General features: G+C 36.5%; 1 protein-coding gene across 10 annotated transcripts in view; it reads left to right on the top strand.

Annotated features, from left to right (window-relative positions):
- KIF27 (kinesin family member 27) overlaps positions 1-26,328 on the top strand; it is an 88,400-nt gene that overhangs the window by 6,382 nt on the left and 55,690 nt on the right. For 8 of the 10 annotated variants that reach the window (XM_067744728.1, XM_067744729.1, XM_067744722.1 and 5 more), the window contains 4 exons: positions 4,363-4,563; positions 7,634-8,577; positions 13,112-13,255; positions 19,612-19,818. In XM_067744728.1, the coding sequence (XP_067600829.1) occupies positions 4,521-4,563; positions 7,634-8,577; positions 13,112-13,255; positions 19,612-19,818 (1,338 nt within the window). In that variant the 5' untranslated portion in view covers positions 4,363-4,520. The remainder of the gene's footprint in view (positions 1-4,362; positions 4,564-7,633; positions 8,578-13,111; positions 13,256-19,611; positions 19,819-26,328) is intronic. The other 2 variants (XM_067744721.1, XM_067744725.1) reach the window with 2 other exon arrangements.

Raw genomic sequence — 26,328 nt, 5'->3', positions numbered from 1 at the left:
ACATTTTGAAGCTTTATTTGTAAATATTATTTGTAATTCAGCTTTTTTTTTTTTTTTTAAGTCTTTTGAGTTACTCTGCTTTGTAATCTGTTGAAGTGGGAAATGAATGAGCTATTCTGATCAGCCTCATATTCTGGCTAATCTAGAATGCATATATTCAATATATGCTGGAGTTTATAGATAGTACTATTGGCTAGTTCCTGGAAGCTCTCCAGAAGGAATTTTCACTTTCTCTTTTACTCGAAAAACCTGCAGCTTCCCATATTTGCTACATGATGGCAATCAAAGGCGGTCCAAGTTAGTAAGGTTCAGATTTTCAGGATGTTTGTTGCCAAAAATCTGAACATTGGTAATCTTCAACTTGGAAGCAGGTTGTTTTTAAGGTTCATTTGTAAGCCACCTTTTTGTAGCTTGGAATATATTTTCCATGGAACAATGCTAAAAATGGTGGGCAGGTTTCTAAATTGGCCTACAGAAACTTATTTAACTTTAAGTCCAATTTATTCTTGTACTTATTCTAAATTTTATCTTGTACATTATTTTTACTATTTTAAAAATTGTGGTTCAATAAATAAATGTAAAACAAAATTTACCATTTTAACCATTTTTAAGAGTACAGTTCTGTGACATTAAGTATATTCACAGTGTTTTGTAACCATCACTGCTCTTTCCAAAACTTTTCATCTCCCCAAATAGAAACTTTGTACCCATTAAGCAATAACTGTCCTCCCCCTGCCATCCCCTGGTAACCTCGAATTTACTTTCTTTGACTGTAAGTTTGCCTCTTCTAGATATTTCATAGAAGTGGAGTCATACAGTGTTCGTCCTCCTATGTCTGGCTTCTGTACTTAGCAGAATGTATCTAAGGATATCCTACATGTTGTAGCATGTATTGGAACTTCATTCCTTTTTATGACTGAATGATTTTCCATTGTATGTATAAGTCATCTTTTGTTTATCCATTCATCTGTTGATGGACACTTGAATTGTATTCCCCTTTAGGCTATTGGGACTAATGCTGCTATGAACATTGGTGTACAAATACCTGAGTCTCTTGTATGCATTTCTGTTCATTCATGTTATTGTGTTAATCTGTGTTCTGCGTTGCGCAAGTGATGGAGGAGAAGAGGCAGTAATGGAGGAGAAGAGGCGTAGAGTTGTTCCCTTCCTCATTCCTGGATTGAGGTCTTGGCTTGGGCAGAACTGGTCTTTCTGTACCTCTCTTCTGCACACGTCCTTTGTTGCCATTAGACCCTGGCTTGCTCCCCTGTCCCTTTCTTATGCCTGTTTACCCTCAAACTACCTGTACCTTTCCATCCCAGAAATCTCAAAACATGCTTTTTGGCTAAATTTGAAGAAATACGACACAAATAATTTTTTTTAAAGGGTTCTTGCTAACATAAATGAGTTGCATTCCAATGATTGGGATTCTCTCCAGACCATAATAAATGATCTAAAGAGAGATATTTTAGATATTTTAGGCACTACCTCTACCTATTTTGAACTTCACTGGTGCCACTTATGCCTATTGCATTCCTGGGGTTTTCAATAAATATTTTCTTATTAAATCTTTTATTTTTGCCTTAAACTGTTATATAACTATCATTTAGTTTTTTTCATTGTCATGTCATTTGATTGTAAGCTTTTTTTTGTGCTGCTTGCAATTCTATACAGTATATTTAGTTTATTTTTAAGTTATTTATATTTAAAACTTTTAGACTATATATATTTATTTCTAAAGGTAAAAATTCAGATATTACAGCCATAAGATAAAAGTAAAAGTTTTCCTTTCTTTTCTCTCCCTGTTCTAACTCCCCAGAGGTAACCACCGTTTTTTGTGAATTTTTTCAAAAATATTCTTTGCATAGATATGTATGTTTTCTTTTATGCAAATGAATTTGCTCTCCAGTTGCTTTTTTTTTTTTTTTTTACTGTACACGGGCCTCTCACTGTTGTGGCCTCTCCCGTTGCGGAGCACAGGCTCCGGACGCACAGGCCAGCGGCCATGGCTCACGGGCCCAGCTGCTCTGCGGCATGTGGGATCCTCCCGGACCGGGGCACGAACCCGTGTCCCCTGCATCAGCAGGCGGACTCTCAACCACTGCGCCACGAGGGAAGCCCTGCAGTTGCTTTTTTTAACTTTATGGATCTTAGACATCTGTTTAACAATAGGTGCATAGTATACCATTGTTAACCATTCTCCTACTAATGGATTTATTAGTGTTTGGAATTTTTTATCAATTACAGGAAATTGTTACTGATCCTTATACAACACCTTTGGGTATGTGTATATGTATTTCTTTAGGACTATATCTGAGTCAAAGGGTGATCACGTTTCAACTTTTGATACTATTTATACTAATGTTTCTCCAAAAAAGCTGTGCTGCTTAATATTGTCATAGTATTCTAAAGGACCAGTTTGCTCACCTTGAGGAAATGAGGCATTATCAAATTTAAAAATCATTGCTCACATGACATTTTAAACAGTGAATAGTCATAAACAGTGATCACAGTTTTTCATTAATTACATTGATGTTCACAATTACATTGTGAATACAGTTTTTTCATCAATTACAATGATGTGATTTTTAATAGTATTTTAGTGTTAATAATTGAGAGAATGCTGGGTAATTCAGTCTTTATTGTATCTTAAAATAATTACATTTCTCACTTCCCCTCTGTTTTACCCACTCTCGCTGCCATCCAACCACCCCACTTCTCACTGCTCCTCTTTGCTGCAGAACCTTGAAGGTATTATCTGTGACTCGTGGTGTCAGTTCTCCTCTTGGTCTTTCATACACTCACTCCGTTCAGACTTTCACCTCCACTACCACTGACACTGCAATTGTCGAGATATCACAAATGACCTTCACTTACTAAATTTAGTGGTCAATTCTCATCAAACCGGCCTTTCAGCAAATTTGATGCATGCTCTCCACTTGGTTTCCAGGCCACCACGTTCTTGGTTTCCTCCTACTTAACTAGTCACTCATGCTCTCTTGCTGGTTCCTGATAAGTGAACCAACAAATGATGAAGTGCCCAGGGCTCAATCTTTGGTGTTCTTCTCTTCTGACTCTCAACTTTTCCCCTTGGTCTCATCCAGCCCTACGACATTAAATACCATCTATATGTAGCTTCCAGTTTTTTACCTCCAGTCCAAATGACTGTCTTGTACTCTAGTCTCATATATCCAACCGCCTATTCAACCTTCCCAACTGTATCCCTAATAGATACCTCAAACTTAATAGGTCAAAAAATGAACTTCTGACATTTTCCCCTTAAACCAACTCAACACACACTCTTCCCTATATCAGTTGATGGCAACTCCACTGGCTCAAGACAAAATCTTGGAGTCATCTTTGACTCATCACTTTCTGTCACATTCCATATCCAATCTGTCAGGGAATCTTAATGGCTCTCCCTTCAACATAAATCCAGAACCTGGTCACTTCTCACCTTTCTCTGCTGCCAAGCTTATGTCACCGTCATGTCCACCTCTCCCCCGAACCCTCTAGACTCCTGGATTAGTGCACTGGTCTCCTAAGTGGTCTCCCCACTTCTGCCCCTACCCTTCTATGACTGAGGCAAAACGCAGCAGACAGAGTGGCCTCTTTTAAATCCCAAGTTACTGCTCTGCTCCAGTGGCTCTCATCTCACCCAGAATAAGACCTAAAATCTATCGTGGTCTACAAGGACCTACATGGTCTTGTTTCTGTCACCTCTCTGACCTCATGCCCTGCTACTCTCCCCTTGCTCCATCTGCTCCAACTACAATGGCCTCCTTATTTATGGATCACACCATTTTAGCACCTTTATGCTTGCTGTTCTGGGACATTCAGATACCTAGATGGCTCCTCTGCCACCTCTTTCAAGTTTCTGCTCAAAGGTCAGCTTCTCCGTAATGCCCACCCATCATGACTTTCCTATTTAAAGTTACAAGCACCTCCCATCAAATACACTTACACTTCCAGTCCCCCTTACCTTGCCCTATTTTTTTCTCCAGGCATACTTAATGCCTTTTAATATACTATATAATTCACTTATTGTTTTTAGCTGTTGTTTGTCTATCCTAGTACAGTTCCTTAAGGGCAGGGATCTTTTCCTTGTTTTGTTCACTGATGGTTCCCAGGGTCCTAGAATACTGCCTGGCACATAGTAGGTACTATATAAATATTTAATGAATGCATGAATGAAGTTTGAGTAAGAGCATACATGTGAAAATTTTCACTTCTGAACTTTATAGAAAAAAAAGTTTTTCTATTTTTAAATTTTATAATAGAAATTTGAGAAAATAAATTTATTGATTGTAGCTTTTCTTATATCTTAAATTTCAGATGTGCTTTCTTTCTCTAAATTTTCAGCTTCAGTTGTGGAGGGTCAAAAAGGTATCATTCCTCGTGCTATCCAAGAAATATTTCAAAACATCTCTGAAAATCTTAGCATTGACTCTAAGATAAAAGTGTCTTATATAGAAGTATACAAGGAAGACCTAAGAGATCTTCTAGAATTGGAGACATCTATGAAGGATCTTCACATCCGAGAAGATGAAAAGGGAAACACAGGTAAAGTAGCCTACTTAATTGATAGTCTTCATTAGCAAATGAATATGATTTAATTCAGTTTCTGGATATTTTCCAAGGATTCTTTAAAAACAGACATAGAAACAAAATGCATTTGTTTTTGCTTTTAAATTGAATAGCTTATTGATTACCAGTAGCAGTTAACGCACCCAGGTGAAAAGTAGAAGTTCAGAGTGGTTGGTAAGATGAAGTTATTAAGGTGTAATTCCAAATACAGGTGACCCTTGAACAACGTGGTGGGGAGGGTGGCGATTAGGGGTGCCGACCCTCTGTGCAGTCAAAAACCCAAGTATAATTTACAGTCATCCTTCTGTATCCACTGCCTCAGCGGATTCAACTAACCTCAGATTGTGTAGTACTGTAGTATTTACTATTGAAAAAAATCCACATGTAAGTGGACCTGCACAGTTCAAACCCGTGTTGTTCAAGGATCAACTGTATTTATTTCCTATAATTGCCACCTCCCCCGCCCCTGGGCTGATCTTAAGAAAGTGTGACATAGGCTAAATTAATTTTTGTACTTTTTTTTCTCCCAGAGTTACCCTGAGGTTGGGGATGGCTTCTCCCTTTGGTGTTTTGGTGTTCATCCAAGTTGATCCAAGAACTCTCCTTTCTTCCTTTCTGATTTTTGTCCCAGCACACCTATTGCTTCCTCTTTTTTTTTTTTTAAATTTAGAGTTTATGTGTTTGCTCCTTCATATTGACATTTACTCGTCCTTTGTTGTGCTTCTCAACGTCTGACGTTCTGTGCTGTCAACCTGTTAATCTCATTAAACATCTATTTGTTTGGAAATGGGAGAACGTTAGAATGGGAAGGTCAAAATACAAGTATTTTAAAGAATAACACTTTCTGATTTTCTGACTTAAAAGGTAATATGTTCAACGTAGAACATTTTGAAAAAATAGTAAAGTATAAGGAAGAAAGTTAAAGATCATCTTTAATCTCAGAACTCAGAAATAGCAACTTCCAATTTTGGTGTGTTTCCTTCCAGATTTCTTTTTCTATACACATCTGATTAAAAAAAAAAATACACTCACAACCCCACATATTGTATGGCATCTTTTTTTTTTTTTTTTTTTTGCGGTACGCGGGCCTCTCACTGCCATGGCCTCTCCCGTTGCGGAGCACAGGCTCTGGACGCGCAGGCCCAGCGGCCATGGCTCACGGGCCCAGCTGCTCTGCAACATGTGGGATCCTCCCGGACCAGGGCATGAACCCGTGTCCCCTGCATCGGCAGGCGGACTCTCAACCACTGCGCCACCAGGGAAGCCCCTTGTTTTGTTTTTTAGAAAGAAAGCATACATAGTACTTTGTGACCTTATTAGATAATTTTGTATAGTTTATCTTTTCTGGACGAAATCCAGACGGATGTTTTGAGCTTCTGTAAAGTGTAATTATTGAATGTGTTTATCTTTTATTAAAAGTTACCAAAAAATACATGTTTATTGTAAAATAGACAGTAGGGAAGTATACACTATCACTCCTCATAAATTTAATGATGGAAATACTCCACACCTGATAGCAATCCTGCAAAAATTTTGGGAGGATGTAACAGTCTTAAGACAAATTACCATATATCTTATAAAATGTCCCAGTCACAACCAAAATGCATTTGTTTGACATATTTATTGAGTTTCTCTGTATCAAGTGGTAGTTGGTATCCAACCTAGATGCTGCACAATTAACATCACCTTGGAAGCTTTTTAAGAAATACTGATTTCTGGGCCCCACTTTTCACAGATTCTGATGAATTAGTTAAAGATGGGGCGTGGGTGTTGGCACTTTCCCTTTTATAAAGCTCCCAGGTGATTCAGCTGGGTTTGAGGACCATATATAGTGCTAAGCTATAGCCTAACATTAGAAAACTTTTAGAAAAGTTATACTATGATTTATGGTTAAATTGTTATATTTTATAAACTGATAGTTTAGCACTCCCTGTTGTAGTACAGGTACATTAGAACTTTAAATGAACTGGGCTGTTAAAAAAGGTGTCATGATGGAAACAATGCAAGAAAAGTGAATATTTTTTAAAGAAACAGTGACTGACAAGATCTGATTAAAGAGGAAGCTTGGTGCTGTAATTCAAGCACAGACTTGGGAGGTTTACTGCTGTGATTCAATTCCCAAATCCACCTACTCCTTTTCGAAATATTTTTGGATATAAACAAATAACACATGTAGTAAGCTTAGGTTATTTTGGGTTCTATTCTGTTGTTAAAATAGAAACTTTTTTGCCTTTTTTGAATTGCCTTGCACTCTTATATTATGTAGGGGGAAACTGTTTTTAAAATGAATAAACAGGGCTTCCCTGGTGGTGCAGTGGTTGAGAGTCCGCCTGCTGATGTAGGGGACACGGGCTCGTGCCCCGGGCTGGGAAGATCCTACATGCCTTGGAGCGGCTGGGCCCGTGAGCCGTGGTCGCTGAGCCTACGCGTCCAGAGCCTATGCTCCGCGACTGGAGAGGCCACAACAGTGAGAGGCCCTAGTACCGCAAAAAAAAAAAAAAAAAAAAGAATAAACAACTTTATTTATATTGAAATTTTCATTTATCATTGGTTATTTACCAAAAACTTTAAACCTTAGGATGGCTTGAATATTAACGAAACTCAAAAGAAACTAATTTAATTTAATTTTAATCTACTACTGATTAATTCTTTTGAGTTATATATATAATTAATCTATTATCTTTCAATCAGTATATTAGACTCTACAAATCAAAATACTGGAATAAATAATTTTTCTTTTGTCATGTGTTTTAAAGAATTGAGTGTGATGTGTGATTCCAAAAAACCCACAGATTGTTTAAAACATACATATATATGACATCTTTTAGAATTTAAACATCAAAATGAATGCCATCTATTAAAATAGTCCTGTTAGCAGATTATCTAAAATTATTTAATGATGTTGCTGATGTTACTTTTATTTTGAAATGCTATGAAGTTTTTTAAAGGGACTGTCTTAGCTGGGCGGTATAAGCAAATGATAATTGTTGTATGGTTAATTTAACTCTACTGGATTTTGATTAAAACTTGCTGTTGCTATTTTAAGTGATTGTTGGGGCCAAGGAATGCCAGGTGGAGACTGCAGATGAAGTGATGAGTCTCCTGGAGATGGGGAATGCAGCCAGGCATACGGATACCACCCAAATGAACGAGCACTCCAGTAGGTCACACGCGATTTTCACAATCAGCCTTCGTCAAGTGGCGAAAAATAAAGAGGCAGCTGAAGATGGATCGTGGTATTCCCATCAGCATATTGTCTCAAAGTTCCACTTTGTGGATTTGGCTGGATCAGAAAGAGTAACCAAAACAGGGAATACTGGTGAACGGTTCAAAGAATCCATTCAAATCAACAGTGGCTTGCTGGCTTTAGGAAACGTAATAAGCGCTCTTGGGGACCCACGCAGGAAGAGTTCACATATTCCATACAGGGATGCTAAAATTACCCGGCTTCTGAAAGATTCCCTGGGAGGCAGTGCCAAGACCGTCATGATCACCTGTGTCAGTCCATCCTCCTTGGATTTTGACGAGTCCTTAAATTCTCTCAAATATGCCAACAGAGCACGCAACATTAGAAACAAACCCACCTTAAACTTCAGCCCCGAGTCAGACCGTATGGGCGAAATGGAATTTGAGATTAAGTTGCTTCGAGAAGCTTTGCAAAGCCAGCAGGCTAGTAGCAACCAAACTAGCCAGATCCATCGGGAGGGGACTCCTGATAAAAATAGGATCCATTCTCTTGAGGAGCAAGTTGCTCAGCTACAAGGAGAATGTTTGGGTTACCAAAATTGTTTAGAGGAAGCCTTTACCTTCCTGGTGGACTTAAAAGATTCTGTCAGACTAAACCAAAATCAGCAACACAAACTGCAGGAGTGGTTTAACGTGACCCAGGAGGTCACCTCATTCAGAGGAGACCAAGGCATTGGAAACCTGGAAGAAGGACCACAGCATATTACAGTTCTCCAGCTGAAGCGAGAGCTTAAGAAATGCCAGGTACTTAGACACTTTTGTAAGTAACTTGTTTAAAGACTAAATTTATCTGGGCAAGTAAGAGTCATTTTGGAATTTCAGAAGTTTTTTTGGAAAGGATTATATATAAAATCTCATTTGCCTTTACTCTGTTTCTTTCTCCCTTTTCCTATTGCTTTCTCCTCATAATTCATCTCTTTCTTGGTTCCTCCTCCTTTCTTCTTCAAATGTATTTTAATTTGTTGTATTTATTAAGTAGGCTCTTGTGGGACTGGTCATTAATTTAGAGGATGAGAAGAAACACAGTTTCAGAACAAAATTAGGTTAAATTTTATTGAGTTTTTAATCCCTCTTTAGGTCAGTGCTTCTTGAAAGAAAAAAAATACTACCTGACTCCTTGAGTTTGGTGTTTTGATTTTTTAGACAAACAAATAAATCATCATATTTGATAATATTTAAGGAATATAGCTATGTACATGTATACATATTGTATATATGTATATTGAGTTAAAATTACATTTTCCCACTTTTCATTTGAAAAACATTTGTTATTTAAAGATTATGTGTCACTGGGGAAATAATGGAGAATAGACATACCTAGTTCTGCTTATGTGGAGTTTGCAATCTGGTGGACAAATGGATAGTCCACCATTTTTTTTAAAATAGGAAAAGATATAGGTAATAAGACGGCTTTCTATTTAGAAATCTTTCCTCAATATCTATTTGTATGTATTAGAAAGAAACCTCTATTACAGCAATTCTCAAACTTTTTGCTCACAAGTTTTCTTTACTTTCTTCAAATTGAGGTTCCCTAAAGAGCTTTTGTTTGTGTGGGCTGTTATCTATTGATATTTACCATATTAGAATTAAAACAACAAATTTAAACTATTAATTCACTCAGAACTAACAATAATAACCCAATTACATGTTAATATAAAGAACATTTTTTCATTAAAAATAACTATTTTCCAAAACAAAAAAATTTAATAACAGTGGAATTGCTTTATATTTTTTCAAATCTCTTTTCATGTCTGATTTAATAGAAGACAGGTGGATTTTCATATCAGTCAGCATGCAGTTTGTTGCAATATGTTGTTTTAGTTGAAGTATATGAAGAAAATCCAGCCTCATCTAGATTTGTAGCTGGAAGAGAGGAATATTTTAATTACTTTTTCAGATAATTGTGCATATTCTTTGACATTATATCAAAACTCAACAAGCGGAAATTTCCTAAAGGTTACCTGCAATGTGGGATTTGAAACCATTTTGTTACATTAACATTCACTGATTTTTATCTTGTACTTTGAATGGATCTTTTATCCACACACGATTTTGAATCAACATGCATTGGACACTTGAAAAATATTTGTTTACTAAATTATGAAGATCTTTCAATGCTGACACATTTCACTATACACTATCAAAAAAATCACATTCCTTAATATCACCACTGATCTCACCTGCAAAGTTGTTAATTACTGGAAGCTGTCAAGTTTACAGTAGCAGAAGTGTTTTCCAAAATTCTAATTTTTGCATGAAACTTGAATTTTATCATTTGTTTTCCTTGAAATGATGGTTCTGTCACACATACAAGTGTGAATAGTTTGTCTGTTGTTCTTTAGAGGAAAAATAGCACCCTATGAAAAATGTGGCTAGTTCAGCTTGCAACTCAAACAGTTGCACAAGATTTTTTGCCCCAGATAACTATCACCCTTCAGTATACAGCAGAACTACTTTATGCATACCTCCCATTTGACACATAGAATACTAAAAAAGTGCTCATGTGTTGAGATTTAATGAAATCATGTTTATTCCTTCATCAAGATATTCTTAAGTGAAACTGGCATTTGTTGGTTTGTTTGTATTGTTAGGGCACAGCAGTGAAGAATACAGTGGCTACCACTACAGTTTGGTGACACTTTCTTTATTCATACTAGGAGCCAGCAGTATTACATATCATTGTTTTTGCACCATCAGTACAAATGACAACATGGTGAAAAAGGCAAATATCATTTTAGTATAACTAGGAAAATGGTTTTAACCTCATGGATACCCTGAAAGGATCTAAGTTTCATGCTAAAAGATTCACTACTGAATACACTACGAGAACTGCTGCTCTTTTACAAAGCTTTGATCTTTAAATATAAGCATATAAAGTACTGCTTTTAAAATCATGGATTTTTTTTTTTTTAAAGGCAGTAACTCTGGTCTGCCTTTTTCTTAAATAGAGCAGGCCTGGCCCTTCCTGTTTGGTATAAGAAACTGGCAGAACATTAAGTACAGGTAATAGGAAGCTTGAACTTTGTGGTATACTATAGGAGTTGGTGGTAGAAAGCATGCTTCTAAGATGACTGATTTTGGAAGCCCACAAAACCCATCTGCTTGGGGGTGAGATGGGTAGTAACCTCCTCTCTCCGTCTGTTGGAAACTCTAAATTTAAACTTGCTCTAGATAATGTACTCTAGATTATGATATCCCAAAGATATTAACAGTCTTGATGAAAAATGGTACCATGATCAGATAGTTTTGGGAAATGCTAGGTTGCAAAAAACAAACAGGTTTCTTAATCCAAAGACTTCCCAGAACTTTGAAAAGTACTGATGTATATTGTGAGTCTCCAGGTGAGAGATATAGCATTCAGTGTTTCCCAATTTAAAAAAATGGATTCCCTTTTTTGGTCTGCAACCTTCTAGGCCTAGTAATCTATGGATACCACTGAACAGCAAATAGACAAATGATTGGTGTCATTCCTTACCCCATATGTCTCTTTAAAAAATTGTTTTTTAAACTTCATTTCTGTTCTTTTTTTCTGTGAGAGAATATAGTAGTTAAGAACGTGGGTAACAAACTTCAAAGGTTTGAATCCCAGCTCCTCTGTTTACTAGCTCTCTGACCTTGGACAAGTACTTAACCTCTCTGTGCTTCAGTTTCCCTACCTGTAAAATGGAAACACTAATAATAAGCTCCGTTTAGGGTTGCTTTGAAAGCTATTAGAGCATTATTAGTTCCCATAAAGTGATGATAAAGATGCCTGAGCTATAGTAAGGCTTAATACACATTAGCCTATTATGATCTCCTCTCATTTATTCTTCTTCTACCTGGGCCTAGGTTATACATCTGTGGCAGCTAAGGGATTGGACTCAGTAGTTGTAGGTAGGGCCACGTGCCAGGGGTTCTGTGAAGGCAGCTAATCCCCTCATAAATACCTCTTAAGTCTCTTGGTTACTTTTGTACTCCATAATTTGAACACAGGGACAGTATGTGAACATGAATATACTCAACAGATAAATACTTTTAAATAAATAATAAACAATAAAACTGTAGTTTATAAAGTATATGTAAAAATATTTAAATATGCAGCACTGGGAGAGCAGTTACATTTTAAGCTTCTCGGATGGGCAATTAATTGCCCATAGCAGAGGGTATTAACTAATGAGAATTATAGTTATATTTTATTTTAAAAACAGAAAAGTCATAAAGGTCATATAAATATATAGGGTTATAAGGACCATCAGGGTCATGCGTCCTCTCCTTATTTGGTCATTCAAAGATCCCAAGCAGAGAAAAGAAGGGACTTGCCCAAAGTCCCAAGGGAAGGCTGTAGCAAATTCAAGGCTGGCCTTAGTCCGTGGGTTCCCAGTGCAGAGGCCCATCCACCTCCACACCACCGCCTGAGAGGTCACGCACATGCTCTGGTTTTGTGAATTAAATCTTGTTTGTAAAGAGAGCACCATTTTGTAAATAGCTACTCTTTCTTCTCTTTTCCTGTGGCTTAGCAGAAAGAGCATAGGCTTCGGATCTAGAAAGGCCCTGGAGTTGACTGTCAGGAATTTGGTTTTATCCAGTGTGTTGTCCTGGGAAGAGGTGTTAACTCACTGAGCTTTAGTTTCTTCATGAAAAAGGAATCATGTCAATTCAGTGAGATATTTTTAAAATGCCAAGTTACAATCTAGCATAAAGTAGACCCTTGATCAATGTTAATTTTCTGTTTATTTAGTTCAAAATTTGTTTTAAAAGTATTATTTGCATATCCCGAGTTTATTTGGAGACAGGCAAACTAAGAAAACTATACGTTTAACCATATTTCCAGACATCTTCAAAATATATCTCTTTTTAGTGAAAGGGTGCAAAATTAGCAAATGTTCTTTATTTAAACATCCAAATGCACTGTTATACTCTATAGGTCAGTTTGGGAAATGTGACCTCTTTGATTTTTAAAAACCCACATTAAAATCTCATGGCAATTCTAGAAAACTTATAAAAATCTCATTGAATGTACTCTAGAACTTGAATAACTGGCTTCAATGTTAAAATGCAGGAAATAAAAGTAAGGAAAATCTTCCTGTCTTTGTGGTGATTAATTCTTACATTATAGCAGTAATAGGTCCTCTCAGCTGTTTCTGCCTTTCTTATAAAGAAACCAGAAACAAAGGATAAGACAATTTTAAGAGACATCTTCAAGGTGTCATTAAACCACAGTTTTTGTGGTATTATGTGGGCTCGCTCTCGAGTACTTTCCATATTGAATCTCTCTTGTGCTTTCTTTCCCTCCCCCCAGTGTGCTCTTGCTGCTGCTGAAGTAGTATTTAATCAGAAGGACCTGGAAGTGAAGGAACTAAAGAATCAAATGCAAATGATGATGCAGGAAAACAAAGGACATGTTATATCTTTGAAAGAAGCGCAAAAAGTGAATAGGTTGCAGGTAGAGTTTTTTAATGTACCTTGCTCTGTATATTTCATTGGAATAGTACATGACTAAATAAAATAGCATTGTAAATGATAAGTGGGAATGTTTGCAAAAATAGGTTTCAGATGGAGTTCTGAACACAAGCACCTGAAAGAGTTATTACAGTTTTCCTCCTAAATTGGTGTGAAGGGAAAACATTTTTATAGTTAGCTTGACTTATATTTCAAAAATACAAAACCTGGGGCTTCCCTGGTGGCGCAGTGGTTGGGGGTCCAAGTGCCGATGCAGGGGACGCGGGTTCGTGCCCCGGTCCGGGAAGATCCCACATGCCGCAGAGTGGCTGGGCCTGTGGGCCATGGCCGCTGGGCCTGCGCATCCAGAGCCTGTGCTCCTCAGCGGGAGAGGCCACAACAGTGAGAGGCCCGCGTACCGCAAATAAACAAACAAACAAAAAAACAAAACCTTATACCCAGGAACTTAATTTGCAAATCATATTATGGTTATCCTTTCTTTATACTTTCCCTTCCGTTGTTTGCCAAAGTAATAGGCAATATGATATTGTCAAGTGTTGGAAGGTAAACACATAATTTAAACTTTTTGATTTGTTAGATTATCGTTTTATACTCCATCAGTGATTTCCTCTTTAATTTTGGCTAAATATTTCAATTTCTCTATCTTAGCTTTTCTGTATTAACATGGATGTGCCTGCAGAGTAACATGGTATGTCCCTAAATATTATACTCCCTGGCTATGAACCCTACCACCCCCCCCAAACAGTTAATTTCATTTAAAGACTTTAGCTTCCTATCAAGGAGTAACTACTGCTCTGAGTAATAATCTGATTCAGACAAATTAGACTTTGATTTTGACATTATTTTTGTTTTCTTTTTTAACCCTTCTAATTCTGTAATAATTTAAAAACATAAAACATATATAAAATAATATGTGTTGTTCAGTGATTTATCACAAAGAGAACAGCTGGGTAGCCACCACCAGTTCAAGAAATAGCACACTGCCAGCCCCTCGGAAGCCCTTAGTCTCTCCTCCTCGGAGAGAGCTGCTCTCCTAATTTTCATAATGATAATTTCCTTGCTTTGCTTTGTGGTTTTACTATGTATCCTTGAACACTACAGTTTAGTTTTTCGAATTTTTATAAATTTAATCATTCAATATATATTCTTTAGTATCTGGTTGCTTTTATTGAACATTTTATCTGTTCTGATTCATCCACGTTGTGTGTAGCTGTAGCTTGATTAGTTTATAGCTGTACAGGATTTCATTGTATGAATATACCACAATTTATTTTTCTGTTCTACTGTTGATAGACATTTTTTTCTATGAATTTTCTTAAACATGTCTCCTGGTGCACACGCACACACATTTCTTTTGGATTTGTGCCTAGGAGTTGAATTGCTAGGTCATAGGGTAGGCGAATCTTCAACCTTAGTAAATGATACCAAACTTGTTTTCCAGTTTAAACTTGCACCAGCACTGTATGAGCATTCCTGCTGCTCCGCTTGCTTGCCAGCATTTGTTATTGTAAAGTTTTAAATCTTAGGCAATCTGGTAGGTATATAATATTATTTTATTGTGGTTTTAATTTGCACTTCCCCGATGACTAGTGAAGTTGAGCACTTCTTCATGTTTTTTTGCTATTTGGATACCTTCTTTTGTGAAATGCTCATTCAAGTTTCTTGCTTGCTTTCCTATTGGACTGAGTCTTTCTTTATTATCTTCTAGGAGCTTTATTGTTTTGCCTTTTACATTTTGCTGTACAGTTCTCCTGAAATTGATTTTTGCGTATGGGGTAAAGTAAAGGTCAAATTTCATTTTTTTTCCATATAGCTATCCATTTGTTCCAGCGTCACTTTTTGAAAAGGCCATCTTTTCACCACTGTCTTTGTCATAAGTCAAGGTTCATTCATGCATGCATCTATTGTATATTTCTGGGACTTCTGTTGTATCTCATTGGTTTTTCTGTCTTTGGACCAATGTCACATTTCTTATTTATTGCAGGTTCCTAATAAGTCTAGATATTCTATAGAGCAAGGCCTCTGCTCTGTTTCCCTCCTCCCCAAGAATGTCTTGGTTGCTCCATATAAATTTTAGAATCAGCTTTTCAAGGACCACAAAAAAAAAAACAAAAACTTTTTTGTGATTTTGGTTGGGATTGCATTAAATCTATAAGATACATTTGGAAAGAGTTAACATCTTTTGATCATGAGTCTTTTCACTAACCCATGAACATGGTATATTCCTCCATTTACTCATGTTTTCTTTGGTTTTTCTCAATAATGACTTTTTTGTGTGTATGTAGAAGTATTGCACATCTTTTGTTAGATTCATTCCCAGGTACTTTATTTTTTTATGTGACTGTAAATGGAATCTTTTCAGATTTTCATTTTTTGTTGGTATGTGTAACTGTATTGATTTGTATATGTTGATAGCTTATACCCAGCAACCTGATTAAATTCATTTTTTAATTCTGATATTTTATGTAAATTCTTTAGGATTTTCATTTATAATTATGTCATCTGCAAATGAAGACATTTTTATTTCTTCCTTTATGATCCTTATACCTTCTGTTTTTTTTTTAACCTTACTTCATTGACTGACATCTTTAATACAGTGTTGAATACAAGTGTTGATACCAAACATCCTTGTCTTGTTTCCAACTGCTGAAGAAAAGCTTTCACTGTTTCACTATTAAGTATCATGTTTGCTGTAGATTTTTTTTTTTTTTTTTTTTTACTTTTTGGCTGCATTGTGCAGTATGTGGAACTTCCCCGACTAGGATCAACCTGTGCCTCCTGCAGTGGAAGTGTGGAGTCTTAACTGCTGGACCACCAGGGAAGTCCCAATATATATATATTTTTAATTTATCCTTTATCAAACCAAGGAAAATTTCTTTGCTGAGAATTTTTATTATGAATGGATATTAAATTTTATCAAATGATTTTTCTTTATCATGATTTCCTCCCTTTATCCTGTTAATGTGGTGAATTATATTGATTTTTCTAATTTTTAAACCAATCTTATATTCCTGGAATAAACCTTTCTTTGGGTCATGATGTATTGTGTTGGGGGTCCCCAAGACCACCCTCAGGTTGGATGATGAACCAGGAAGACTCAGCATATAGTTGTGCTCGTGGCTAAGATTTATTACTGTGAAAGGAGAGCAAAGGGAATGGGGACATAGAGTGAAGTCCAGGAGAAACCAGGCACAGGCTTCCAAGAGTTGTCTCCCGGTGGAGTCATCCACATGTGCTTAATTCCCCCAGCAAAGCCTGTGACAACTCACGTGAAATGTTGTCTACCAAGGAAACTCAGTAGAGACTCAGGTTTTATTGAGGGCTGGTAATGAAGGCATTCTCTGCCCAGCATGTACCAAAATTCCAGACTACCAGAAGGAAAGCAGGTGTTCAACATAAACCACCTTGTCTGTACAAACACTTTGAGCACAGTGAGCCACTCTTACCAGTTAGGGTGTTGGGAACCCTCTTAGGATCCAAGTTCCCAGACACCAGCCAATGGACAACCTCTTAAGCAGGTCTTTCAAAGGATAGCAGTCAGGTCTGCTGTGTTAACTGTTTTCTACAAGTGTCCTTGATTTGGTTTGTGATTATTTTGTTAAGGATTTTAGCATCTCTATTCATGTGTGAGATTAGCCTATATTTTCCTTTCTCAAAATATTCTTGTTAGATATTGTAACAAATTAGGTTAGCCTAATAATATAGGTTAGGTAGCATTCCTTCTCTTTCTATACTTTAGAAGAGTGTGTGAAAAATTAGTGTTATTTCTTCCTTAAATGTTTGGTTGAATTCACCTGAAAAACATTTGGGACTGGAACATTTCTTTGTGGAATGTTTTATTATGAATTCAATCATATTTTCTTTTTGCCCCCCTTTTGATAAGGTTTATTTGTCTAAGAATCTAACAACTGTGTCTAAGTTTTCATATTTATTGGCATAAGTTTGTAATAGTCTCTTATCTCTTTAATGTTTTTAGAGGTGTGATGATATCCCCCTTTTCATTCCTGGTTATTTGTGCCTTCTCTCTTTTTTTTTTTCCTTGATCAACTTCACCAGGGATTTATCAATTTTATTAGTCTCTTCAGAGAAGAAATTCTTGACTTTGTTGATCTTCTCTAGTATATGTTTATTTATTATTTAATTAATTTCTACCCTTATCTTTATTATTTAATTTTTTCTGCTTTTTTGGGGATAGCATCCTATGCTATCTTTCTAAATTCTTTAGATGGATGCTTAGTTCATTGATTTTTAGCCTTTCTATATATTTTTAGCCTTCTATAATATATGTATTTAAATTTATATGTTTCCTCCTAAGCTTATTTTTACCTGCATTTCACATTTGCCTCAAAATATTTACTAATTTTTATTGTGACTTTTTTCTTTGACCTATGGGTTATATAGTTATTTTATTTCCAACACATGGAGGATTTCTTTTTATTAACTTTTAGCTTAGTTGGATTTATCAATTTTTAGCTTAATTGTATCATTTCAGTTCTTTGTGTTGAAAATTGCTTTATGGCTTAGCATAAGGCCAGTTTTTGTAGATACTACAGAAGTGTTTGAAAAGAATGTGTATTCTGCAATCATTGGGTACTCTTAATCCTGTTTATCCTGTTATTCAAATCTATATTTTTACTCACTTTTTGGGGGTCTTTTTGTCATATCAGTGATTTAGAGTGATGTTAAAATCACCCACTATAATTTTGGATTTGTCTTGAGAATAGTGACCATTTTTGCATTATATATATTTAAGCTCGGTTATTAAGTACATAGAAATGTAGAATTGTTACATCATCCTGGTAAATTGACCTTTTTTTTAAATCACTTTTTCCCTCATTTTATCTCTTCTAATGGTTTTTGCCTTAAAGTCTATTTTATATTAATATAGCTATACCAGCTTTCTTTTGATTAATGTTTACATGGTATCTCTTTTTCCATCTTCTTTTTAATCCTTCTGTGTCTATTTTAGTTGTGTTTCTTGTAATTAGCAGGTTAGATAATTTTACAATTCTTTCTGACAGTCCTTATCCTTTAATTGGATTACTTAGTTCATTTCTGAATTTAACATAATTACTATTACATTCTGGTTATAATCCCACCATTGTGATTTTTACTTATCCTATCTGCTCTATGTTTCTTCTTCTCTCCTTCTTACCTTCTTTTGGATTAATTGTGTATTTTTAAATTTACTTCATTACCTTAGAAGTTGTACTTTCACTTTTTTTAGTGGTTATTCTGGAGAGTATACCATGCACCCTTGACTTAATACAGTCTAATATTAATTGGTATTTTTACCCTTTTCCTAGAGAGTATAAGGACTCCATTTAATATCCCCCGTCAACTTATATGCTATTGATGTTTTATATTTTAATTATCTGAATACATGACTTTTAAAATAAAGTTACATTTTATAGCTCAGCATTAACACAGTGAAAGTTTAGGGGTTTTTTTTCTCCTATTTAAACATTATAATACATGTGAAATATTAAGATGAATGACATTTCTTATTTACATAATTTTGTGCTTATAAAACAAAGATTGATGTTAGAGCTTTCTAGATTGGATATACTTCAAAATTTTTCTTTAGAGGATATGTAAGAAGCTAAACCACACACGGTGTCTCCCCCCCCCACCCCCCCATATAATTTGTTCTGCCTTTGATTTCCAAGTTCTTTCTCCCACGACTCTCAATTGCCTATCTTCTATCTCTGTGTTTCTGGCTTTCTTTTTTGCTGAGTAAAGGCTTTCACTTCACTGCACCTGTTACCGCTTTCTGTCCCCTTTGCTGTCACCTCAGCTCTTTGCAATTTTCTACACTTTTTAACTTTCTGGTCTCTTGTTACTTCTTGGATTTCACTCTGAAGTTTCAAACTTTTATAAAGATCAGCTAATCACAGTGCTTCAGGTTGGCAAGCTAACCAGTCACAGTGTGTGGGGCACTGTCTTGCACACTCTTTAGGCTGTATTTATCGGCTTACTATTCGAAAGTTTTTACCACTCAGGACAATCCTAAATTCTTGTGAACACCAGAAAGCTAGTCTTTGTTTTTTGGGTTTTTTTTTTTAGAAAAAAAATTTTTTTTTTTTTTTTGGCTGCGCCACACACCCTGCAGGATCTTAGTTCCGTGACCAGGGATGGAACCTGCGCCCACTGCTGTGGAAGTGTGGAGTCTTAACCACTGGACCGCCAGGGAAATCCCAGAAGGCTAGTCTTTGGATAAATGAGGTTTTACTGTTTTGTTAAGGTAGTTGTAATTTTGGTCGATGTACAGTTATTTTTAATCATTATACACATACTGAGGTTCTCTGTTTTTAAAATTCTTATCTCTCTTCTACAAAGAATGAAAAAATAATAGAACAACAACTTCTTGTGGATCAACTGAGTGAAGAACTAACAAAACTTAACCTGTCAATGACTTCGTCAGTTAAGGAAACTTGTGGTAATGGGCCAGATGCCAGGATACCTGAAAAGAGACCATATACTGTACCATTTGATACCCGTTTGGAGCATTATATTTATATTCCAGCAAGATCAGATTCCAGGAAGGTAAAGTCTAAGCATTAATTTCTTTCTTATTATGAGATTTTAAAAATATTGTATATAATATAATATCACAGTGTATTTGTATAGTCTTAGCAGGTTTTTTTTCCATTTGGTTTCATACACTTTTGTTTATACTCTTCTTTTTTGTTTGTTATGTATACTCTTTTTTAAATCATGCTTCTTTTTAATAAAAAAATTAATAGGTAGGAGAATGTATAGATACATTTGGAAGGAATAGTTGAAGATAATGCTTACATTTATCAAGGAGAAAAAAGCTACTCTTTGCTATTGTATTTTCAGACATGACTAAGTCTGATATCTTCATGAATTTTTTCTATCTTTAATTACCCAACCCAAGTTGATGAGGTTGGAGGTATTTATTTTGACTTACTTTGTCTGTCTGATTATTTTCAAAATGACATTTATGTATTATTCAGTCTTGCCAAGTTTGACATAATCAAGACTATATAAAAATGAGTGTGAAGTTTCATCTTAATTTTTATTTATTTATAAAAAATATGTGTGTGGGTGGTAAATATGTGCACACACTGATTTCTCTTGAAAAATCAAGGAATCTCCACCATGGAAAAGACTAATTAGCAGATTCATGAATTTTGGTTTCCATTTATTAATTTTAGGACTGGAAATGATTTGTTTGAGATCTATACATTGGTTACAGTCAAAGGGATAAGAAATATGAGAAGTGTCATAGACTTTGCAGTCAGGCTGGCTTGGGTGTGGATACCATCTCTATGGTGTAGGCCTGGATGGATGACTAAAACCGTATGAACCCCAGGCTCCTTATCTGTCAGAATGGGGGACCTGCGGGGGTGTATGGAGGATTTACATGAGATGTTGACTCCAAAAGTGCCTGGCACACTGCATCCTAACACATGTTCATGGGGTGCTTCTACTATGTCCCAGGCTCCATGCCTCAGAATGAGTGGGACAGATGCTGCTGTTACCTCTACAGTTTTCAATTTTGAGTGGTTGGATTTAAAATTTAAACCATCGTTACTATTAATTTCAGTTAAACTTTTTAGAGTTATTGACATTTTTTTCTTGGTTGAATACATGGTAAATTTGCATAGAACATTTGAGAAGAAAGATAAGGTCTTCGTAGGATTCAAATTGGATATCTATTAATTCAACTTAATTATATATCAAGTCTTCTATATTAAAAAGAATTTTTTTTACTATTGGCTAGTAATGTGAAAGAATTTCCTGTTTCTGTTCATTCTTTGTTTTTCTTTTTAAATTTTTTTTTGGCTGCGTTGGGTCTTCATTGCTGCATGTGGGCTTTCTCTAGTTGAGGTGAGCGGGGGCTACTCTTCGTTGCAGTGCGCGGGCTTCTCATTGCAGTGGCTTCTCTTGTTGCGGAGCATGGGCTCCAGGCGCGCGGGCTTCAGTAGTTGTGGCACGTGGGCTCAGTAGTTGTGGCTTGCGAGCTCTAGAGTGCAGGCTCTGTAGTTGTGGCGCACGGGCTTAGTTGCTCCGCGGCATGTGGGATCTTCCCTGACTAGGGCTCAAACCTGTGTTCCCTGCATTGACAGGCAGATTCTTAACTACTGCGCCACCAGGGAAGTCCCTCTGTTCATTCTTTTATTTTATAATAATAACAACATATTTTTCTGATTATAAAAGTTAGACATATTTATTATCTCAGTCTCTGTTTCTTTCTCTTTTTACTAGATGTTCACACACATGCGTGCGCGCACACACACACAAACACACACACATTCTTTGAGGAGACAGAGCTCCATGGACTCTTGAGAAGGGGTTAGGCCCCTCTGTTCCTTTATTTTTTTAAGATTAAAAAAAAATAATAAATTTATTTATGGCTGTGTTGGGTCTTCGTTGCTGTGCACGGGCTTTCTCTAGTTGCAGTGAGCAGGGGCTACTGTTCGTTGCAGTGCACGGGTTTCTCATTGCGGTGGCTTCTCTTGTTGCAGAACACGGGCTCTAGGCGTGCAGGCTTTCGTAGCTGTGGCACATGGGCTCAGTAGCTGTGGCTCCTGGGCTCTAGAGCAGTTGTGGCACACAGGTTTAGTTGCTCTGTGGCATGTGAGATCTTCCCGGACCAGGGCTCGAACCCATGTTCCCTGCACTGGCAGGTGGATTCTTAACCATTGTGCCACTAGGGAGGTCCCTAGGCCCCTCTGTTCTTATCTCTAGTTGTTTGATTAGACCTGAACAGCCATGACTGGAATAAAGACTTCCACAGTTATTGTTTCAAATTAGAAAATTATTATTTTTAAAATTTTAATTAGTTTCGTTGCCCCCTTTCACTTTCAAGGGTTTTGGTTTGGAAAACATAAGTGTGGTTACCATAGCTTAGGAGAGGGCAGATACACTATAAGACTTGTAGCTCCTCTGTGGTTACAGGTAATCTCAAAGTTCCCTTATGACCAAGTGGGATTAAGATGTAACAGAAAGAAAGAACCAGTGAGTTTGCCAAAAGATTGCTGTGACATGGAAGGAAAAGACCCGACCAGAGAGACTCTGCATTATGTTGAGGAATGGCAACACTTACTCCCAGTGCTGTTTCCTTCATCATGGATGGACATGTATTCAAATTAGCAAATTCTTAGTTTTGTTTTTAAAATTTTCCTTCTACCCCAAAAGAACCCTTCTAGCCACTAAAAGAAGGGGAAAAGGGAGAAAATGCAATGATCAGCAGTTTTGAGAGTTCTCTTGCTCCTATTGTGTGTCCAGGAATCCTGGCCCCCACTCTTGCTTGGACTGGTTACTGCAGCAGACATGAAGACTTGCATGGAAAGACACAAAGCCTGCCAAGCCTTGTTCAAGTCCTGTTTCCTGTTCCATTGTTCTAGAGTGAGCAGAACGTTTCATATTAAATACCAAAACTAGTTAAATTAAGCTAAAGAAGACGTCTGAAATCTCATTTCATTTTTTCCTGGATTTCTGTCACCTTGGCAGAAGTTGAGCTAATATTTTCCAGCTCTAATATTTTCTTTTAGAATTTAGCTCAAATATTTTCTTGAAGTAAAAATAGTCTGACAAGGGAAATATTTCCTTGACTTAAAATACTTTCAAAGAGGGCTTCCCTGGTGGCGCAGTGGTTGAGAGTCCGCCTGCCGATGCAGGGGACACGGGTTCGTGCCCCGGTCCGGGAAGATCCCACATGCCGCGGAGGGGCTGGGCCCGTGAGCCATGGCCGCTGAGCCTGCGCGTCCGGAGCCTGTGCTCCGCAACGGGAGAGGCCACAACGGTGAGAGGCCCGCGTACCGCAAAACAAAACAAAACAAAAAAAAAACTTTCAAAGGAAAAGGGGAACAATGGCTTAATTAGTTTTTAAATTGATTGCATAAAGAGTTTGATTTTATTTCTTATATGTTTGTTTATGCATATTGGAGGGAAAGTGAAAAGATCTTATTTATTTTAAAAGTGTATTTTTTATATATATATATATAAAACATATACTTTTGTAGCTAGCTTTTCTCACTTAATGTATCACAAATGCTTGACAGTCATTAAATATTCTATATCATGATTTTGACAGGTAATAATATTTTATCCTAAGGATATACCATTGTGTACTTTTTCCTATTGTTGCACATTTAAGTTGTTTGCAACCATCTCTTAATCTAAAAAGTTTAATTCCAAAATGGAATTTTAGGATTTATCTACTTATGTAGAAATCCTAAAGAAATTGCCCTTCACAACTAAATATTATAATTTACCAAATTATTAGGAAAAACGAGAAAGAAACTCATTTGTCTCAAAAGATACCAGAAACTCATCTAATGTAAACTCATGTAAAATTGAATCTAGATTTAAATTTAAGGAAAAAAATGTAACAGAGGTTTCTATTTTCTTAATGTGGTAAATATGATATAATTAAAGCCAAACACCAGTGTTATATCAGTACATACCAAAAAGGCACTTTGGAAGGAAAAAAATTACAAAGTGGTACCAGTCTTTACTTAGGTTTAAAATAATACCATATATGCTGATGATGCTACCATTTTTCATGGATTATAAGACTCACATTTTTTTTTTTCACTTTATCATCTTTGGTGGTAGGATATGTTTTACAATTGATGGTATGTCATAGATGATAGCTTTTTTCTTTTTTGCTGGTATAAAAATAATGGTGTGTCTTACAGTTGATGACATTTTAGATTTGATAAAATATTGTATTATGAAAAGGAAATAAAAGCAATAGGTAAATAATATCACTTTCAGTACTTGACATAATTGTATAGTAAGAAAACCAACAAAAATGTTCTTAAGGGATTTTTTTTCTTTCTTTCTTTCTTTTTCTTTTGGCTGCCTCGAGTCTTAGTTGCGGCATGCGGGATCTTTCTTTTTCATTGCGGTGCGTGGGCTCCTCGTTGCAGCACACAGGCTTCTCTCTAGTTGTGGCATGAGGGTTTTTCTCTCTCTAGTTGTGGTGCGTGGGCTCCAGGGTGCGTGGGCTCTGTAGTTTGTGGCATGCGGGCTCTCGTTGAGGTGCGAGAGCTCAGTAGTTGTGGCATGCGGGCTTAGTTGCCCCGTGGCATGTGAGATCTTAGTTCCCTGACCAGGGATTGAACCCGCATCCCCTGCATTGGAAAGTGGATTCTTTGCTACTGGATCACCGGGGAAGTCCCAAGGGATATATTTTTTAAAACCTCTGGAATCTCCAAACTCACAAAAGTGGAAATATCTGTAAAATCTTTTCTGTTTTTCCTGAATGAATTACATTTTTATTGAGTCACAAAATTCTTATGCATTAAATCCCATACACTGAAGTCAACAGCCTTTTCAGTTTTCATTAAGATTTTATCTTTCACACAAAGCCCATTTTTTTCTCACAAAATAATTAATTAGTTTTGCTTTTTAATCACGTCTTTGCATAGATTGTTGCTCATGATGAAGCAGAGCTGTGTGAGATGTGTCTGCTGAGCTTTGACCAGGTTCCCTTGCCAGCCCAGCACTCATTCCTGCAAAACATACCAAGTTCACAGTAGCAAAATGACAAATTACATCTTATGAACCTTTGTGGAACTCTCAAATTCAACTACAAAATTAAATATGTGAAAGCCACAATCTGTGGTAAATAAGTTACAACACATCTCATGAAACAAAATCAAACGCATCACTAGTGAGAAGAGATTATCTTATTGTATGATGATTGAGAATATTATGCTCAGGTCTGGGTACAACACCTAAGTCAAATTAGATTATTTTTGGAGAAAACCAAGTTGCTGAAGGACCTTGGAGAAAATCTGAAGTAACTCTAGATTTAGTCTGATTCAGAGGAGACATGATAACTACTTTCAAGTATTTGAAGGCTTATCATTACTGTTAGACTTTGTCTCTAGAGCTAGGACCAATGAGAAGCAATAAGGCAATATAAGAGGCAATATAAAGAGGGATTTATTAATGAGAACTGTCAAAGTAATATGAGAGGTCTCAGGGCTTGTGCGGGTCCCCACAGTGAATTTGTTTAAGCAGAGGTTAAATGATAACTTGCAGTATTACAGAGGAGAGTCAAACATGGGATGAGTTGAACTCTAATCTTTAAAGTTCTGTCCAGTCCTGTTGCTATGTAATTCTCGGAAAAAATGGTTAGAATAAAAAAATTGCCTTCTAGTTGGATACACTTAAGTTATCTGAATTATTACTCAGTTTATTGAGTACTTACATTGTGATCAGTGTTGCTTGGGGTATGGTTGAAAATGCAAAAATATTCTTTGTTGGGAGCAGGGAGTGCAGAAGCAACTGAAAGAAGCAGGACCCAACACTTAGGTAGGAAGGGGCCAGATTATAGAAGGCTTGGTGAGCCAGAAGTGGCTAAGAACCATTCTTTTGGGTGGAATGACTGTTAAGGAATTAATTTACTGAATGTTACTCATTGTGGCAGAACCCATTTGGTGTTCATTATTAAGCTGGGTCATTTGCTTTTCTTTGTAAAAAGAAAATTTTAAAGCAAGTTACAATCCCAGAAAACAAAGTTTGATTCTGAACAAAAAGTTTTATTTGCTCCTGAAATAAAGCCCTCCTCCCAGCCCCCACCCCCACCCCCATCAAAAAGCAACCTTGAATCCTGTTGGTTATGGTGCAGGTGGCCATGCTAGGTACAATGTGCTTGTTAGATAAATACTTCTTGAGTTGGTTCTTCTGTAAATAATCTCCATACCCCAGAATTGGGAGGCCACCTAGAAAACTTTACCCTCCATCCATCATGGTGCTGATGTGATGGATGGTCTTATTAGGTGACCAACAGTGGAGGCACAAAAATCAAGTATCAAGGAATATCCAGTATCAGGTTGGCTTTCCTGGGAGGTGGTGTGTAAAGGACCTACGTCAATTGAATCTTCACACCATGTGATATACACATTCTACTGTATGTAGTAATTTTAATAGCTTATAATGATTTATATTAATAAATTGAATGTCTCCTCTAAGATCTTATTATTTACCTTTTTTGAGAAATTACCCTCAGGTTTGGTTATAGAGAAGTGGTTAAAAAGGAAATATTTGGTAACAGAAACTAGAATAAAA

This window comes from Pseudorca crassidens, chromosome 7, assembly GCF_039906515.1.
Source record: "Pseudorca crassidens isolate mPseCra1 chromosome 7, mPseCra1.hap1, whole genome shotgun sequence".
Lineage (NCBI taxonomy): Eukaryota > Metazoa > Chordata > Mammalia > Artiodactyla > Delphinidae > Pseudorca > Pseudorca crassidens.
Note: the sequence above shows the minus strand (reverse complement) of the source record. Positions and strands in the feature narration are given on the sequence as shown.